The 18,260-nt window shown below is 39.1% G+C and overlaps 3 protein-coding genes across 3 annotated transcripts in view; 2 read left to right on the top strand and 1 right to left on the bottom strand.

Annotated features, from left to right (window-relative positions):
• Positions 1–3,872: 3,872 nt before the first annotated feature.
• LOC120772941 lies at positions 3,873–4,597 on the top strand. Its single transcript, XM_040101843.1, has 2 exons — positions 3,873–4,204; positions 4,279–4,597. Exons 1-2 carry the CDS (start codon positions 4,035–4,037, stop codon positions 4,517–4,519), a joined length of 411 nt encoding a protein of 136 aa, XP_039957777.1. The 5' UTR covers positions 3,873–4,034; the 3' UTR covers positions 4,520–4,597.
• Positions 4,598–11,481: 6,884 nt separating this feature from the next.
• Positions 11,482–18,231, bottom strand: LOC120770184. The gene is made up of 3 exons (XM_040097409.1): positions 18,016–18,231; positions 12,798–15,335; positions 11,482–12,736 (listed from the first exon to the last, which is right to left on the bottom strand). Exons 1-3 carry the CDS (start codon positions 18,052–18,054, stop codon positions 11,600–11,602), a joined length of 3,714 nt encoding a protein of 1,237 aa, XP_039953343.1. The 5' UTR covers positions 18,055–18,231; the 3' UTR covers positions 11,482–11,599.
• LOC120770186 (major facilitator superfamily domain-containing protein 6) overlaps positions 17,369–18,260 on the top strand; it is a 30,772-nt gene continuing 29,880 nt past the window's right edge. Inside the window, exon 1 of the mRNA XM_040097412.1 lies at positions 17,369–17,561. The gene's annotated coding sequence lies outside the window, so the exon portion shown is untranslated. The remainder of the gene's footprint in view (positions 17,562–18,260) is intronic.

The raw sequence follows: 18,260 nt of genomic DNA, 5'->3' as shown, positions 1-18,260 counted from the left end.
CAATAGTCAGAAAGTCTAAAGCTAGAGTTGATAGAGACCTTCTGATATTAGACCCCTCCCCCCAATCTGTGTGTCCCTCGCCGGTATATGGGCAGAGAAGGAGCCACCAGAGTTCGGCTTGGCGAATCCAACTGATATGAAGTCAAAGCGTGTGAGGATTTCGGAGTGTTCAGTCACCTGTTCTTTTAGGAACCCAGGCGAAGTTGTTCAGAATGATCCGTAGAACATTTTCAGCATAATAATCTTATGTTAATATTTATTATAAAATACATCTGAACCACTCTATAGGGTATTATAGTTTCAGTGCAGCCAAAGCTAATTTTTTTGCTTATTTTCAATAAGGTTGTTTTTTCTTTTTTTTAAATTCCAATTGCCATTTTCAATTGCTCTAAACTAAGATTATCAAAACATAAACAATAAATATATAAAAAGTACTATAAAAACACAAGGCATCAATATATTCTTTCGAAAATGAAAAAATCACCATTTTCTTCATTAAATATGAATATGTACTCACAAACAATTTTTTTTAATGGATCATGAAGGATTTGACACATTCTTATATAAATACGTATGTATATATTTAAAATGATCCGCGCCTTTTCGTCAGCGTTAATACGTGTATTTACGTAGCTTGTTTAAAAATATGTCTATCGGAAAATCACTCTACGAAATGCCTTAATGCGAAAGTTGTGCTTATAGGGTCACGAGATTTATTTTCAGTAGTGATAAGAATGTGAAGTTTGATGTAACCGCAAATACGTGTAAAAATTACATTGAAAACTGCATTTTTAGAAAATTATTTTTTCTGCATGAGTGTGTGTTAGATTAAAAAACTTGCTTCTTTAATCTTTTGGTTATTCCAGCTCGTGGGATTTTCACAAATACCTGATATATGCCGACAACAAGTTAGGACCCTTTGATTATACATCAAAAAATTTGACGTAGAACCATGTAGAATTGTATATTTAAACACTTTCAGCTATTAAGCCTACCTACATGTACTATTCATAGCTATTTATGTACTTTGTCAGGGTCGTGAACTCGAAATTCCCCCAGATTGTTTTCATATAAAGGTAGCTTCGACTATTTTGTTGTTGGTTCCAAGTTGCTTTTAGATTTTTGTGATTAGCTTTTTAGGGCGAAACGAATTTGAAAATAAGGCTTTTCACAAATTGTTGTTCGAAAATTGTGTTTCTACAAATTCCGTTATCTCCCGCTATCATAGTAATCCATACAGCTGCGCTAGTGACTTTTAGAGACAATTGAAAGCATTAGGAGGTTTTCATGGCGATTTAAGTAGTTTCTATCCATGCCGTAAGATATTGTAAATTACAATCGAAGCATTTGAAATTATAATATTATAGGATTAGAGCTTACGAACTCTCTGAGAACCCCTTCCTTCGGTGATTTCAAAATATGTTATTACTTACTACTTGTTCCAAAAAAAAGTTAGCATGCGTCCTCTTATGACCATGTTCATGGTATGAAAAGTATTCACGGTGGTCCATATATGTAGAGTTTGTATTTTGATAATTTTATTTCTTTAGTGAATTCTCTAGTACCTATAAGACCACATTATACAATTACATTTGTATGTCAGCCTTATTATTTTTATTTTGGCTTCAAAATAATAATTAGTATATGAAAAAAATACAGTAGACGATAATGTGATGGGCCGTACCTTCAAATAACAAAGAATAAGGACAATTATATGATATACCGAAATAAAGCAAACCAACAATTACAAATGTGAAGGTAATAAATCCAATGAATGTAATTGTTATTGAATGTAAAACAAGTGAACCAATATGTTATGGATACGTAAATATGTATAAGTAAACATAAAAAATGTGGAGTAATGTGATATTGGCTTGTCGGGGTTAATTTGCTGGCAGGTTGTTAATGACACCTCTAATTAGATGACATTAGCGCGTAAATAAATTGGTAACATGTGCTTTCGGAAATCGGTAAGGGGCCGATGTTTGCTAAAACGCGTATTTTTCCATAAGTAATTAGGAGTAAAATTGGCTGTACAAGACCAAGAAAATAAAACCGAAGTAAGAAGAGATAATTTCGCGTGCAGCCGAATGGATTAGATTCCTGTAATGTGCATAAAAATCGAGATACGAAAATTTTAGTACCAATTTACGAAAATTTTAGTACCGAATCCAAGGGCGGAAGGTTTGAAGAATTCCATATCCAATAACAACCTTGTTTGGGATGATCTTATAGGTATCTTATAGTCCGGACATGACACAAAGTGTTTACCATCTCTATGATGAGTTTTCCTCAACAGATGTTTGTGAAAATCGACTGTCCCACTTTTTTGCCAATAAGGGCGAGAGTTTCTTTAAGCGCGGCAGTATGAAGTTATCTTCAAAATGGCAACAATAATCTAACGATATTAGAACTAAATTGGATCTATCTAACTATGCTAAATAAAACTTTCAATGTAATGCAAATTATGGATTTTTTTTAGACCTTATATTTTCAATAGGGAGCTACAAAAGTAAATCGCTCTTTTGACATTTCTCTTTAGCAAGGGTTGCCATTTCATCATGGAAAGATATACGATCCAACATCGAGTCGAAATTTTTATAATTTACTACCGAAATTCGGAGTTAGTTGCCTTAACTTTAAGAGCGCTGCGTCCAATTTATGATCGTCATAATTGTCCTGTCAGAAAAAACAATTTAGCATCTAGTGGAAAAATTTAAATCCACAGGCATACATAGCACAAAATGTTCCTCTGCCAGTGAGACAAAGAAGCGCCCTTTAATTGAGGAGAACCCAAATCAGTCTCTCACACGTCACACTCAAGCATTGGACATCTATGTGACGTTGTTGTGGCGAATTCTGCGAAAAAATTTCGGCCTTCATCCTTATAAGAACAAATTGATGCAAGGACTGAAGCCGCTTGACCAACAGAATCATCGTATGTTCGTAAACTGGGCTGAGCAACAACTTGAAAATGATCCGGATTTTCATCGAAAAATCATCTTCAGCGATGAGCCTCATTTCTGGCTGAATGAATTCGTCAATAATCAAAATATGCGTTATTGGTCAGGTGGTAATCCACACGTACTCCATGAGTCACCATTGCATCCCGAAAAAATTATTGTTTGGTGCGGTTTATGAGCCGACCCCGTCAATACGCCGTACTTCTTCAATGATGATCAAGAACGCCACGTTACTGTGACTGGGAATTGCTACCGCTCATTGCTAACCGAATATTTTTGGCCCGATTTCGATGATATGAACTTGGAAAATATGTGTTTCCAACAGGATGGCGCCGCAAGCCACACAGCGAATGTTACAAACGTTTATTGAAAACCAAGTTTGGTGACCGTGTTTTCTCACAAAATGGCCAAGTCAATTGGCCGCCTCGGTCGTGCGATTTGACGCCGTTAGTCTATTTCCTGTGGGGCTACGTCCAGTCTATGGTCTATGCCAACAAATCAGCGACGATTGATGAACTTCGTACGAATATCGACGGTGAAATTTCAGCAGTACCGGCCGATTTGTGCTTCAAAACCTTCGAAAATTGGGTTCAGCGTCGGTACTTCTGCAAACGCGCCTGTGGTAGCCATGCAAAAGAAATCAAGTTCCATACATAATGGTATCGAATGTACTTTCACAGGAATAAAGTATTTCTTAATAAAAAGCCCTTTAGAACACTATATCTATCTCGTTCATTTTCATGTTATTGTAGCTATTAACTTATATAAATCTCTGGGCAATATACTATGAGAGTACAAAAATAATAGTTAAAAACTTCTAAAGTACTCGTTTGGGTATTCTCCATAAAATTCAATGCTTTAGTTTTCAATTTTTGAATACATTTTTTGTTCAAATTTGTCATACAAAACACTAAAATTTATTAGCTCGAACAGCAATAATTACACATAATTACAATATATTTTTTAAACCTATAGCAATTAATATAATTATACATACACAAACATATATATTTTTTCCAAATTTACCATTATATTTTGCGAAAAAGTGTGCAATTCAAATAGAGTACGAAAATGCGTGGCAACATTCGCGATTGTGAACCAACAACATCATGTCTGCGTCGTAATATTTATCATCTGCACGTGCCGCTGTTCGTCATCGACACTATACGACTATTTCAGGATCATCCGAAATTTCTGCGCGGCCTAAACGAGTATCACATTATTGACATGCTTAAGAAGGAGTAAGTTCCTACTATCATAAGCCTCGAAAAAAATTAGCTATAGTTCAAATAACCCATGATTTTATTGCCTTCAGGGGTTATGCTTGTGGTGATGTCGAGGCACAAGTGAAAATGGCGCTAAAAGAGCTTTCCTCCAGCGGATTCGTACGTTGCATAAACAATGGATATAGAACATTGGGACCATTTGCACGTCTGGCACTGGCGCGTACACCACGGCAGTTCAATATCGCATGGGATCGGCTTTGTGAGTTGCAGAAAATCAGCACCACGAGCTTGAGTTCATCGTGTAGCTCACGCATTCCGTCTACAATGTAAAAGATTTAGATAAATATAATACGAAAGAAAGAGAGAGAGAGAGTGAGGGAGAGTGTGTGTTTAAGAGAGTACCACTTTAGAAAGAAAATCATAAAATTTTGCATTAAATAATAATTTTGCAATAAATAAATAAAAACCAAAGGTTTCCTAACAATATGTATAGATATTTTGTTTTAACTTTAATGTGTGAACTTCAGAATGACATAATTTATGGTTAAAGATTAAAGATAATTGGTTAGACCTCTAGCCTTCTTGACAACAGCTAACTTACGAGTACCCATAAGTCTTGAGTTGGGAGTAGGTTAGGTTTAGCGGACTAAAGTTCCGCACTCCAGCTCTCTGTGCTTCCCCTACTATAAAAAAAAGTCGGTTATCTGGAAATAAAAAATATTTATAAGAATAAAAGACGCATTTTAGACTCAACTTATTCACTTGCTTAGGGTCACCAGGTGTACCAGGATAGCCGGAAACAGGGGCTCGCTAGGTGGACTGCTTAGAGATGGCTTAAGTAGTTGCACATACTTCTATTATCACTAGCAATCAGCATTGGCTACAAGTATCTGCTGGCATGGGTTTTCCCAGATTATATTTAGAAGCTTCTATTGTGACCGAATTCATTAAGTTTTGGATTTTTAATAAACAAATTAAACAACTAAGGAAGGGCTAAGTTCGTGAAAACCCGCACATTTTATATCATTGTAACTTGAAAGGATAAAAGCAAAGGAAATACTTTCAAGTGTAGCATAACTCTATTCTTTACATTTTGTTGAGATCATTGACCTTTTTGTTTACATTTAGCCAAGACAACAACCTTTGTTTACATTTAGCCAAGTCCACAACTTCTGTTTACATTTAGCGTCAATGATACTTGTTCACATTTTATGTTATCGGGTTATTTTAGTATATAGCGTTCGTTCAAGCTGATCATGTTAACTTAATGCGTTTACTTTTATGAAAATTATAGGTTTCCGTTTTGTGGGCGAGGCTGTGTCCTACGGCTTTACGAAATTGGAACGAACTCTTCTGTGTATATCAGCATTCTTCAATACTCTTTCAGAAAAGGCAATAGCGCTTCGGAGTCTACTGCATAGAGCTATAATGGGTCTAACCGAAGACGTTGAGTAAATTAAGGCTCTAAGCAACTAGAAGAAAGGAGGATGACAGCTACTTCTTATGTTCTTTATTTAGCAGTATAACCAGTTATTGAAGGTAATGCATACATATGTCTCACCATATATTCACCGATATCTGCACCGCACTCAAATATTTAATAGAGGGTTTCTTTTTGTGAACTAATAACATTCGGTAATTGTCGCTAATGCAATAACAAATAATTGCTTTCATCGTTACTTAAATTGTTTGCTTTTGGCTTTATGCACCGTTCCGACCCTTTCAGATTTCTTAATGTGCGTATTTCAGCTATGCATACATATATGTATATGTTTGTATAACGGTGATGATACCCTTCTAAGGTGTTCCGTAATATCCATGTGTATATTTGTTTATATGTCTGTCTATATGTAGTTGTGGGTGGACATGTGACGCTGTTTTTGTCTGCAGTCTAATGTAAGGGGTTTGTACTTGAGGCGACACTCCGAAACCCATTATCTATGGCTCGCATCATTGTCAATGGCTGACTTACATTTGGAAAGCTAACATTTGACAATATTTGCTGGTTGACGATTTATTACAACAATTGCACTGGTAAGTATATTTAATAGCTGGCCAGTGTCGTTTTTGGCCCATCCTTTTGACACTTAACCCTGTTAACGATACAAATAATTATTTTTGGGTAATTACTATGCATTCATGTAAATAGCAGCTAAATCGACAGGTGAGCTGTTTCTCAGCAATTATCTTTTTGTACTCATACTTATATATACATATATTATGCATTAATGTCCTTAAACGCTTAAAGCCGCTGAATAGGTTTAAGGGCTTATGCGTGTATGAAAACTTAAAATTTCATAAAAAATCCCTTGGAAAGCCATCATCGATGCAAAAAAAAAAAATCATTCTGAGATCGAAGCTTATAAACTTGGTGCTACTTTCACATCACTCCACATCCCGGCGCGAATGTCATCTAAGCACTGGCCAGGCACGGTGCCCGCCTTCTTTTATAGAGCCAGCAGGCAACCAGCTTACAGTGATGTCACCTTGCGACTTTCGCATCACGACACATCGCAGCGCGAGTGTCACCTAAACACTGGCCAGGCACGGTGCCCGCCTTTCTTTTATAGAGCCAGCAGGCGGCGGGCTTACATCCAGCTTACAGTGATGTTACCTTGCGACTTTCACATCACGACACATCGCAGCGCGAGTGTCACCTAAGCACTGGCCAGGCACAGTGCCTGCCTTTCTTTTATAGAGCCAGCAGGCAGCCGGCTTACAGTGATGTCACCTTGTGACTAACATCGTATCGAGTCGCGAGACTGGCAGCTGCCAAGTATCTAGTTATACTGCTCAGTTTGTACCTCTATAGCGTATATAATACATAAGGGTACATGTTAAAAATTCATAATTTGAATCGGAGAAATCGGTAATTAATTTTCTTGATTTATTTCTGCAACTTCATCGAATTTTACAAAACTCCTCAATAAGTATAAAGGTTTTCTAATTCTAAATGCGCATGAAAACTGATCTGTAAACTAAAAATCGTTCCTAGAAATTACGAAATTGATAATTTTGTTGTCAAAAATATTAAAGTTGTCTTTGTAAAATCATTCAGTATAATTTTTAGGAAGAAGCTCAGCTTCAAAATATTTCAACTTGACTACAGCGCCACCTAACGTTGAGAAAAAATAACTATTATTATACCGAATTTTATATTACTTCATAACGTCTACAGTTTTACGTGCCGAACTGCTAATGTAAAAAAATGTGAAAATTTATAATCACTTCATTTAAGCGGGATCTTATTGCAACTTCAATGTAATACTGAATAAAATATTTAATTATCAAAATATGGCGACATCAACGCTATCAATCGAAATGATAACCTTACGCATCATTATTTCATGCACTTCAGCACCTTGAGCCATTGCAAAAGCTTGTGCATATATCTTCCGTAAATACATATGTATACAAAATCCGGTTCGAAGATAACCTTTACAGTGGAAATGCAATGACGAATTTAATTAAAAAGGACCTTTTGATTTTGTAGAGTTCTGTTTGGAAATCAAGCCTGAAGTACGTTTCTATAATCTCACTCTCTCAAACTTGTTCTCCCCACCGACCATGCGACCACACGAGTTCAAGAGTTCAATTGCTCGGTAGTCGCACAATAATTGCACTGGTCACCTTCTAGATTCCAAAACTTAAACAAAAAATGCAAAGTTCGCCTGCCATGTCACCTGTTTCATATGCTCATATGTATACTCGTTCCATCGTTCTGCCGCATCATTTAAACGTTCACCCTATGCCGCAGAACCTATAATTTATTACTCATATTATGGTATATTACCTGTTTTTATGTATGCCAAGCGAGGTTACACGACTTAATTGTCAACATGCAACCCCTTTTATACTGCATTTTACACATGCCGTTTCGGTCCTGTTTGGCTGATGGGCGTGTTAATAGACACAATTTCACCCTGTATAACACCTTTGCCACCGCAGAATAGTAAATGTCGGTGACAAGTTGAGTTGCTTGCTTAACTACCATATGTAGTGGGTGGATATGCGCGATGGATCGACGGATCGACGGGGGAAGAGTATATAGATGTTTTGAGTTTGCAGCCACAACAACACGCATGAGATTTTTCCCAGGTGTAATTTATTGCTTTTGTAATCACTGCAGAATAATCTATTAGCACCAAGGCATATTAGCGTACCCACATAGACGGACGAGTGTCTGAAATATGGCTATATATGAAAAATATTAGGGTTGTCTATAATATGTCTATGGAAATAATTTTATGTGTTTTAAGTTCTAGTGTCATGGATTGGTGGATATACTATGTGACAAAAAGGCACCCGGAAATTAATTCGATTTAATCAAAAACACTGACCTACGAGTGGTACAAAGCCTTCAAAGGTGGTCGAGAGATTGTTGAAGACATGCCTCGTGATGGCGACCTTCAACCGCTTCAAGTGATGAAAATTTTAAAAGAGTAAAGGACACAGTACTTGAAAATCGTCAGGCAAGTACTGGAAAGATGGCAAGAGAGCCCGACATCTCACGCGAGTGCGATCGAATGATTTTGGGAATGAAACGCGTCCTTGCTCAACTCGTCCCGATAAAGCTAATTTTTTTTCACATCGAGTCATGATCGTGACCGAATTTTTTTGTTCCCCAAACTGAAATTACCGCTCCGTGAAACCCGTTTTCAGTCGATCGAGGAGATAAAACAAAATTCGCTGAAGGAGCTGAAGACCATCCCAAAAAGTGCTTTTTCTGGAATTTTCAAATAGAAATTAGCTTCATTGCTCCACTCCGTTCGAAAAAGGTACCTCTTCAAAAAACTTTGGTGGGATATTTTTTCTCCAGGACAAGTTGGCATACCTTTACGAACAAATTTCGGTTTGAAAAATGCTTTGGGATCACCCTAACACATGAAAATATACATACATGAGAATATGCTCTGTCGATTCCTAAATGTCTACACAAGTTGCTAAGTCATGAATTACGCGTTCTCCAAATTACTTTTATAATAATTTTGAGCAATTTTCATAAAAGTCGCCATCAATATAATATATGAGTACTATAACTTTATTAGACATCTACACGCAATCGCCAAAAAGCGAAATTTTTATTTATGAATGAAATTAACAACCACAATTACGCAAACGCGGCAACGCGGCAACGCGATTTGAGCTCGAGGCTGATCGTAGTCGCAAATTTCACCTTGCCTGTCCATTATCAATGTCTTATCATACATTTTTTTCATTAATCGCGTCGAAGGTATGATGCAAGAAAATCGGTGCGAAAACATTCTGACTTGGTTTATATAAAAAAATTTAAAGATTAAAATATTAATGAGATATGCTTGCAATTTAATGAGGAGTGGGTTCAAAGTGAGGTTAACTTGAGTAGCACAAATTAATGCAGAAATTTAAGATGCAGTAGAATCGCTAGTCTCACTTAAAGGTCTATGAAGGAACCCGCCTACCTACTAATCGTTGCTGGCAACTTTTGATTATTATTTTTTCATTTATTCGTTATCTTCAAACTCGCTTCTCTAGCACTTTTTAAATGAGTTAGCATCTTCAGAAGAGGGTTTGCTCTGTAATCAGTAAAATAATTTGTTGTTGGAGAACTTCAACAAGTATTTGGAAAAGTTTTTTATGCTTTTATTCAATTGCGATGATGAATTTCAAAACAAATTTGCGTGCATTAAGGTGGTTCTAAATTATATGAGATTATTAGATTTCGAAATTTTCACTGAAAACTAAACTTTGGTTCAAGATATTTAAAGGTATTTTAAAAAGAGCTGATTACAAAGGCAAGACAACTGAACTAACTAATTTCTTATATAAGAGTCACAAATATTATGTGAGACTTGGTATTTGTCACTAAAAAATAACAGATTTCGAGTCCACGATACAAAAGATTCCTTTAAGAATTTGATTTGGTTTGATCAGTTTATATGGCAGCCCGATAGTAGTCCGATTTGCACAATTTATTAGGAGATTACACCATTACCTTAGTCACTAGCCCACAACTGAACGCCTAACTCTGAGAACTTTCTCGCTTTTTTACTGTTAGGAACCTAAAACTCACGCCGACCACCTTATTCACAAACTAGGCGAAATACTACAGACTGGATCTCAAAATTTACGTCAATGGAGCCAGAATTCCGACGGTAAATCACCCTAAAATTTAAGGGGTTACGTTCGACAGTCTGTACTCCTTATTTTTCATCTTTATTGGCAGACACAGTCTACGGAGTAATAGCCGAGTTTACAACAGCTCGTCAGTCATTCTTCCTTTACAGTGTTTGGCGCCAATACGAGATTCAAAGTGTAGCCTGGTCCTTTTTCACCAGATCTCTCCAACGGAGTGGAGGTCTTCCCCTGGTGGGTACTGCGTCGAATACTCTCAGAGCTGGAGAGTTTTCATTTGTTCGGAGGACATGACCTAGCCAGCGTAGTCGCTGTCTCTTAATGCGCTGAACTGTGTCAATGTCGTCGTATATCTCGTACCGCTCATCGTTCCATCGACTGCGGTATGCGTCGTTACCGATGCGAAAAGGACCATACATCTTCCGCAGAATCTTTCTCTCGAAAGCTCGTAGGGTCTAACATAACCTGAATTGTCACAAAAGTACAGACCCCCAATAAGAACATCAATTCGCTAGCCGGTAGCAGTCAGGGTAAAGACAAAGAGACCGGAGAGAGGCCGGTTATCAATTACATCGCCCCTGGAGAAGATGAAAAAGATACAAACCTTGTCTCACATTGAACTCCTCTCAAAGAAATTCCTGCTTGGATATTTTTGCAGACACCGTCGCTTGCATGAAGAGGAACAGCTTCCTAGGAACATCAGAACAACATTCCTCCAACACGTCGACGACATACAGACAATATTCCGACCAATTTTTGGACACGACTGGCAAGTAATTCACTGTGAGGCTGTGACTTCATTGACTTCCTTCTAGTGAACGGCGTACTTGGAGTCCAAAAAACATCAATCTGTGCTGCGAGAGCACGAGTTGCCGCATGAAACAAGAGTGACCCTTGAGTATCTTCGTTCTGCTTATTGTAGCAGATTAAATTCTATCTTATTGAGAATAGATCCTGACATACCCAACTTATGTTCCGAATGCAATGAGTCCTCACACGACAATAATCACGTCTTTGTATTCCGTTTATGTATACCCGACTGTTGGAGGACCGGGGCATTCACTATGGGTATGACTTCTTAAACTAACTGTAAGACAAGTTAAATCAGCCTCTCTGCATTCGGTACTGCCGCATTTGCAAACTGACGCTATTAAATCGGTTCGGGTTTGCAAAAAATCTTCATTGTTCTACAAATTTATTGCTACAAAACCTCCTATAAGCATATAAACAGAAAAACTAAAGCTTTTAACGACTTTCTAAAACTTGTTTGATTCATTTACATGTACTATTTATTGCCTAATGCTTTAATAAGTGCACTTCTACGTAATTCTCTTCATCCAACACAATCAGATTATTTGCATTTTGTGAACTTTTGGCCACCGCTATTTCCATAACACGTTGTTCGGAATCGCTTCCATCCAGTGTTAGAGCTCCCAACTCGCGATCCAAGTAAAAGTCATATGTACGCACATGACCATTTGTCAGCGCAAAAAGTCGCCAGCCATCGCTGGACAATTGCAGCGACTGCACCAAATCCTTACGCAGCGCCGAACCGCTCAATATTATTTGCTGATCGTAGACACGCAGCTCAAACGGACGTTTCTGATTGCTTATTAACGCTATGTAGGCGGCTGTAGATGGACGCGTTTCGTATGTCGTTTCGTATGCGCTATCAGCCTTACCCAGCAGACGTCTTTCATTGAGTATTATATTTTGTATGGCGCATGATTTACCAGTGATCGGATCGATATCAGGCATTTGAGGTGTGCAGACATCTTTTAGACGATTATCGGCATATGAACTCGCAGTATTTAAACGTTTCGTCTCACTATCGCGTTGCGTTGTCAGTTTCTGCTGATGGCAATTGACAATCATCACTGAACCATTTGAGAGACCAACGGCCAGAAAGTTTTCGTTTGTCAACACTTGTAAAGCGGTTGCGAAGAGCAGTCCGCTTTCGCTTATGTTTATTTTACGGAAACGTTCCGACTTTAGACTCTTTGAACAGCTCAGCACGAAATTGCGATTTGTACAAACGTAGATGCGCTCACAGCCGGTGTCGATGCTGGTGAAGCGCAAACCCTGCAGTTGTTGCCGCTGTTGCTGTGCTGATTTTGTGCCGTGCAGCTCGCGCAAGATCTCGTCGCTGTATATTTCCTTTTGGAACAGTTGCTTGGTCATTTCGAACTGTGTTTGGGTGCGGTGTAGACCACGTTCTAGGTAGTCTCGCAAATCGCAAATTGCATTCTGCATTAATTTCACACGAGCCCACGGTGAACTATACTCATAACGGGAGTTTAACAAGGCTGCTGAGCCTCGCTTACGACTACGGTATGTATCGGCTGCTTTCGACGTGGAAAAGTCGTAATGCTTGACACTCGTTTCCACCAGCGTCCAAACCGATAAGAGGCCGGTGTCATTCAGTGCCGCGAACTTAAAAGAAATTAACGGAACAATAAGAAATATATAGGCGTTTCATGTATGCTTTGCTTACCTGTATTGATCTGTAACTGCCCAGCGCCATTACTCGCTGTGGCGTTCGAAAACTACGCACATCCACAACAGCGCCAAGATCGGCGAGTCTATGAGACTGTTCCGTACTCGCTGTCCAATTGGGTACTACCGATTGTGTTGCGGCAAAGTGTGTGAGATATCCATCTAATTTCGAGCAGAAGGAGTATGTTTCACGCAGATCCCACATAGCAATGCTGCCATCATGCAGGCCACACACTACAATATCCGTGTTATCGTAACAGATCTCGACGCGACAAACCTCACTCCATGTGGAGAGCAAGCGAAACGGATTTGTGCAATCGCTGGTGGACCAGACCATTAGCAGTTGCGAAAAATCACAGCGATAGACATCGGCATCGGGCGGACTCGCATGCACCGTTATGATGAGATCATGCCGGGCACTTGCAAATACATGTACTACGCGTAAAGCATTCAAAAAATTCGTTTCGAGTTGCACATAACCCGCGCTAATTTCTTGAAAACTCTTATGGTTCGGCGCGACTTTCTTTAGACGATCCTCCGTTGTGTTGTCGTGCGTTGCGCACAGCACCTTTGAGATGAGTAATGATGAGCGTAGCAGAAACGCGTTTAATTTTTCAAAATCTAACGGTTTATGCAGACTGCTTAGTTGTGCGCTAACCACATCCTTATGGTTATTTTGTCGCAATACCGCTAACTTTTGTAAACTAACGTCGTATTCGTCAGCGCTTGAGCTATGTAACGTGTATGCTTCGTCCAACGGCGATTCCCCGCAACAGTTTTGTATTGCCATCAGGCCATGCATACCGGTGGCGAATTTCTGCACCGTCTGCAGATCATATTGTGGTGGATGCTGTGTCCACATTGTACGCACGTCATAGCTGTCTGTTTGGCTCTCGCTCGACATGCGGTTCTCGTTGGTCTGTGTCGAGCACTGTGTAGTATTTAGCGTACCATAAGTTTGCATGTAAACCTCATAGCTGATGGGCTTGAGTTCGAACAGCGAAAATGTTAAAGTGTCAAATTGAATTTTGTTCATTAGCTCCATGCCGCGCTTGCGTAGTATGGGACGCGTGTTAAAATCGGCATAACCGCCGTAGGTGCATACAATTCCGCCGAATTTGTCAACCTCAGCTTGTGTGTTATTCGTGTTGGCGTAACTGCTGATGCCCGAATCAAGCTGATCCGTTGAAGCGACACTGTAGGTGGTGTCCATGCTGTCGAAATGCCTCTCATTAATTTGTGTCGCTAGCTCAGAAAGCTTTGGATACCTTCGCGAATTCATTTCATAATTTCCAGAGTCGAGTTTTCGTTCAAGTTCCTTATCGCGTTGAATCACTGTTATCGGATATTGTGTTAATTCAGTTTCTTCCTCGCAATCGGTATCATTAACCGGCACTTCATCACTGTTTTTACTTGTTTCCTCTTGCGTAGTTGAAGAAACGCTGCTTTTGCTATTATCTTCATCTTCACTGCAAACGCTGTGTGGTGATGAATCGCTTTCAGTTTCCCCCGACGAACCATTTTGCGTCGACGAGCCAGTCTCAAAGTCCGATTCATACGTTTCAAAGTCGTCGGAGTAATTATCCGTTTCCGGCTCCACTTTAGAATCACTGGGTTTTGCTTTATGTGGGTGTTCTGCTTTGTTTCGCGTTACTGATGGTTCTCGAGATTTAGATTTGGCTTTACTGCTTAATGGTTCATCGAAGGCCACTTCAAATGCTACAGGTTCTTTGACAACCAGCTTATGGTCGAACACTTCATCTGTCTCCAATTTTAAGTAGTCCGTTTCATGTTGGCTGGCTGTTGTCACATCTGCTAGTATCTGTTGTTCACTTCTGCGTTTCGCCGATTCGCTACGTAATACAATGATATCTTCCTCTTTCAAGGAATGTGTGCGCACACGCTTTGGTGGTTCATCAGCATCCACCTTGATCGCGGCCGTGTCTAGATCAGCCGGTTCCACAACTTTGTCTTTAATAGCTCTGGTGGGTATAATGTTATCGTCGCTGCGTTCTGTTGTAATTTCTCTACGTCGGGGCGGCGGGGAGGCAACTGTGACGCTGTGATACGTATCTAGAACGGCATTTGGCTTGATTGCGGTTGAAGGTTTCTTCTTAACGGCATCTGCGATATCGCGATTTTGTTTAGCGCGCATAGGCAGTTCACTAACGCCAGCCTTCCTTATTGTTGCTGCTACATTTCTCTGCACCGTGGGTTTTATATTTTGATTCGGTGCTTTGGGTGTACTGGCTACACGGTTGGTGGGTGTGGTTTTCTTTATAACGGAGTTTTGTGTTGGTTTCACAATGTCGCGCGGTGTTCGGTTGTAACTGAGAGTAGTAGGCTCTGTTCGCCGGGTTTGTGTGGTGCTTTTAAGTTTCAGCTTTTCCTCGTCTGCACGCTTAATGGCAGTTGTTGTAGAGCTCGTTGTCTTTTTAAGTTGCGTGTTTACTTTCGCAACTCCACTTACGGTTTTTGCGGGATTACTTGTGGTCGGTTTTGCTCTTGCTGTCGTGCTTGTCGTCGACTTAGCACCCTACAAATTATAACAGAAAAGCACTTAAAATGTACTATTTTTTCTCTAAAAAAATTAAAGGAGAAGTGAATTAAGAGGTGCGAATTATCAAAAAAAAAAAAATGGTTAAATACAGTAGCTTCGGGGCAGTATGTATATCTGATTTTTAAGGAATGCACTTAGGTATAAATGTTGGTGTTAAGCAAATAACAAGATAATGAATTTTAAGCAGTTTCCGAAATTCGTAAATTTTTCGATAGGTTTAGATAGATTAGGCAAGTAAGTGAGGATTGCACCGCGACCTAGGGTTTATTGCGCCCTCTCTTAACTCACAACGTCTCAACTAGCCCCAGCAAATTGATAAGTTCCAATATACTGCTAGGTGATTTTGAGGCGATGTGATCCCTATTTGGAAACCTGGATCTAAGGACCTTAATCTGTGCTGCAGTCCATTAGCAGGTGTTCTGGTGTTTCAGACTCTAAGTCGTAGAACCGCCAATTGGCAGAAGAAGCTAGTGCGTGGTCCTGCGACCCCTGCGCCAATTCCCTCTAAAGTTTTCGAGTCGTCGGTTTTCGAGCAAGTGGTACGATTGTACTGTCCCTCAGCAGTAACTCGAGAGCGGAGTCGCTCCATTCGGCCTTACTGTTGAGGATAATCTTTAACTTTCTAGCGAAGTTCACCTTTTTGGTAATGCTATCCATAGGGAGAAGAGCCAATGGTATGACGTCACTTAACGCTTTCATACGTTGGGAACAGATTACCTTATCTTTGCCAAACCCTTCTGCTGTCATTTGGAGCAGAGTGTGTTTGGCGACTTTACCGATTACTAGGTGTAGCGGGGTGAGTTCCAGCAAGACTTCAAGTGCCGCCGTCGGACATTTGCGCATGGCACCCGACATGCAGACGCAGGCGAGTCCTTGCAGCTTTGATAGTTGAAGTTCTACCGACGTCTGCGATGCTTTCGGAGCCCAAGCCACCGTTCCATAAGTGATAATTGGTCGCTCACTGCCTTCGTGGCTTTGAGCCAGGTCAACATGCTGCTTCCACTGCAACGAGGAATCAAGTATGAGACCAAGGTATTTGACTGTATTAGTTCTCTCTATCTCTCTGCCCCCGAGTGTTAGGTTCTTGAGGCCAGGCAGAGACCTTGGCCAGGCATAGCCCCCTTTGTACGATATCGCAGAGAGTGTCCTCAAATTTTCCTCTGGCTATGATAACAATGTCGTCGGAACATCCTTGACAGCGAATTCCATTGCTATTTAGCAACACGATAGGGTTATTTGGAAGACGATGCCAATCTTATACTCTTTGATCTCAATGTGTTGTCCTTCCAGAGGTTTTCATATAAAAGTTTATTAAAACTGATGAATCATAGTTTCGATGGATTCAAGATGGCTAATAATTCGACTTCCAGGCAAATGTTGAGCAATGAGCGTTTTGTCAAGGCTGAAACGAAATTTTCTCAGTTCAACTTTTTAAAATTTGCTCAAAAAACCCCTAGTTTTGTGTTCACCATTCACCGATACAGCAATATTTTCAAAGAAAAGTTGCTCAGTCCGAAATCCGCATAAAATTATTATTTTCTGAGATCTTAATAGCAAATTTAAAATAATTTTCAATAATTTTGAGTTAAGTGTTAAGCTATACGCTACGTTCCGTGGTGTTAAGGTGGTAACGTGTTAGCAAGACATAAGTGAAAATCAGCTGTCATTGTCAAAATGCCATTTGATTGAAGAAACAGATTAAAAAACTGTATAAATTACCCTATACTCGTATAATTTACAAATGTACAATAGCTATCCTTTGTATTTATATTTAAAAAATTAAATGTACATGCATATGTACATATAAGTATACCTAGAAAATATTTACTGAATGAAATACTCGGACGGATCTACACACATGCAATTGTCAGTTCTTGTACAATGTGCTTAACAAACAAGATCGCACCATTTCACCGTAGCGTATCTTATCAAAAGAGAGCGCAGCTGTTGGAGAGATCCATTTTATGATCGAGAAAAGAGAAAATGAAGCAAACGTCTGCATTGCTCAGATATAAGTGCGTATCTGATGGATACAGTTGTTCAGTTGTCGGCGTCTGCATGTTGGATTGCGAATTGGGAATTGATAATATTGTGAATGTATGAATATTTACATTACACACACGTATAAGAAAACAAAGAACACAGTTTACGGAAGCCATTGACCTAAAATCGCAGTGTCAAAATTCAAAACAAACCAGCAAGGTAGGTGAATAAAGAAAATATGCGCACACACATACATACATATGTATATAAATATTGAAAGTGAAACAGATGTGCACAGTACTAGATAAGTTTCTGTGCAAATTTGCGATTTTCATTGTTTTAATTAAAAGCTTAACAATTAGAGTGTCAATAAAGTGTTGGTGTATGGTATTGTTCATCGAAATTCATATACATACTTATGTGAATATGTACATATGTATGTGTGTAATTGTAACGCAGTTGATATGCATACATAACTTTGTGAACTGAATATCGCAAATGAAATGGTAGAAAAAACGGTGCTGTGCAAGTGAAATTTACTTTTTTTAAGAAATCAGGTAAAGGCATAAGTTTATAAACAAAATCAATGCCGTGGTGCCAAAATAATACACAAACTGGTTTTCTTATCGTACGGCTACAAAATGTCGCAAAATTAATTTTTATACACGCTCACGTTTCTTAGCTGTGTCGCTTTCGCTTGTGGTTTCGACATTTGATTTTTGGCGCTCTCTCTCTTATCACTTGAATAATGGCAATTTGTTTAATTAATTTCAAACTGTTGTGCTATATACAATAATTTAGTTCGCCGTTTTTATTAGTGTTTAATCAATGAATTTGTTGAGAAAATGTGTCCTCTCATCATTTGGTTGCGTAGCTGTCGTCGTCATTGCGATTGAATTTACAAACGCTTTTGTTATG

This window comes from Bactrocera tryoni, chromosome 3, assembly GCF_016617805.1.
Source record: "Bactrocera tryoni isolate S06 chromosome 3, CSIRO_BtryS06_freeze2, whole genome shotgun sequence".
NCBI classification, from domain to species: Eukaryota; Metazoa; Arthropoda; class Insecta; order Diptera; family Tephritidae; genus Bactrocera; species Bactrocera tryoni.
This window is presented reverse-complemented; position numbering and strand designations above follow the sequence as displayed.

Excerpts from the sequence above, each read along its gene's own strand:
- LOC120772941 (XM_040101843.1), top strand. The coding sequence starts at position 4,035 with ATGCGTGGCAACATTCGCGATTGTGAACCAACAACATCATGTCTGCGT. Across the intron at positions 4,205-4,278 it reads ATTGACATGCTTAAGAAGGA|GGGTTATGCTTGTGGTGATG; the intron begins GTAAGTTCCTAC and ends TATTGCCTTCAG.
- LOC120770184 (XM_040097409.1), bottom strand. The coding sequence starts at position 18,054 with ATGTCGAAACCACAAGCGAAAGCGACACAGCTAAGAAAC. Across the intron at positions 15,336-18,015 it reads AAGCGACACAGCTAAGAAAC|GGTGCTAAGTCGACGACAAG; the intron begins GTGAGCGTGTAT and ends TATAATTTGTAG. Across the intron at positions 12,737-12,797 it reads GCAGTTACAGATCAATACAG|TTCGCGGCACTGAATGACAC; the intron begins GTAAGCAAAGCA and ends ATTTCTTTTAAG.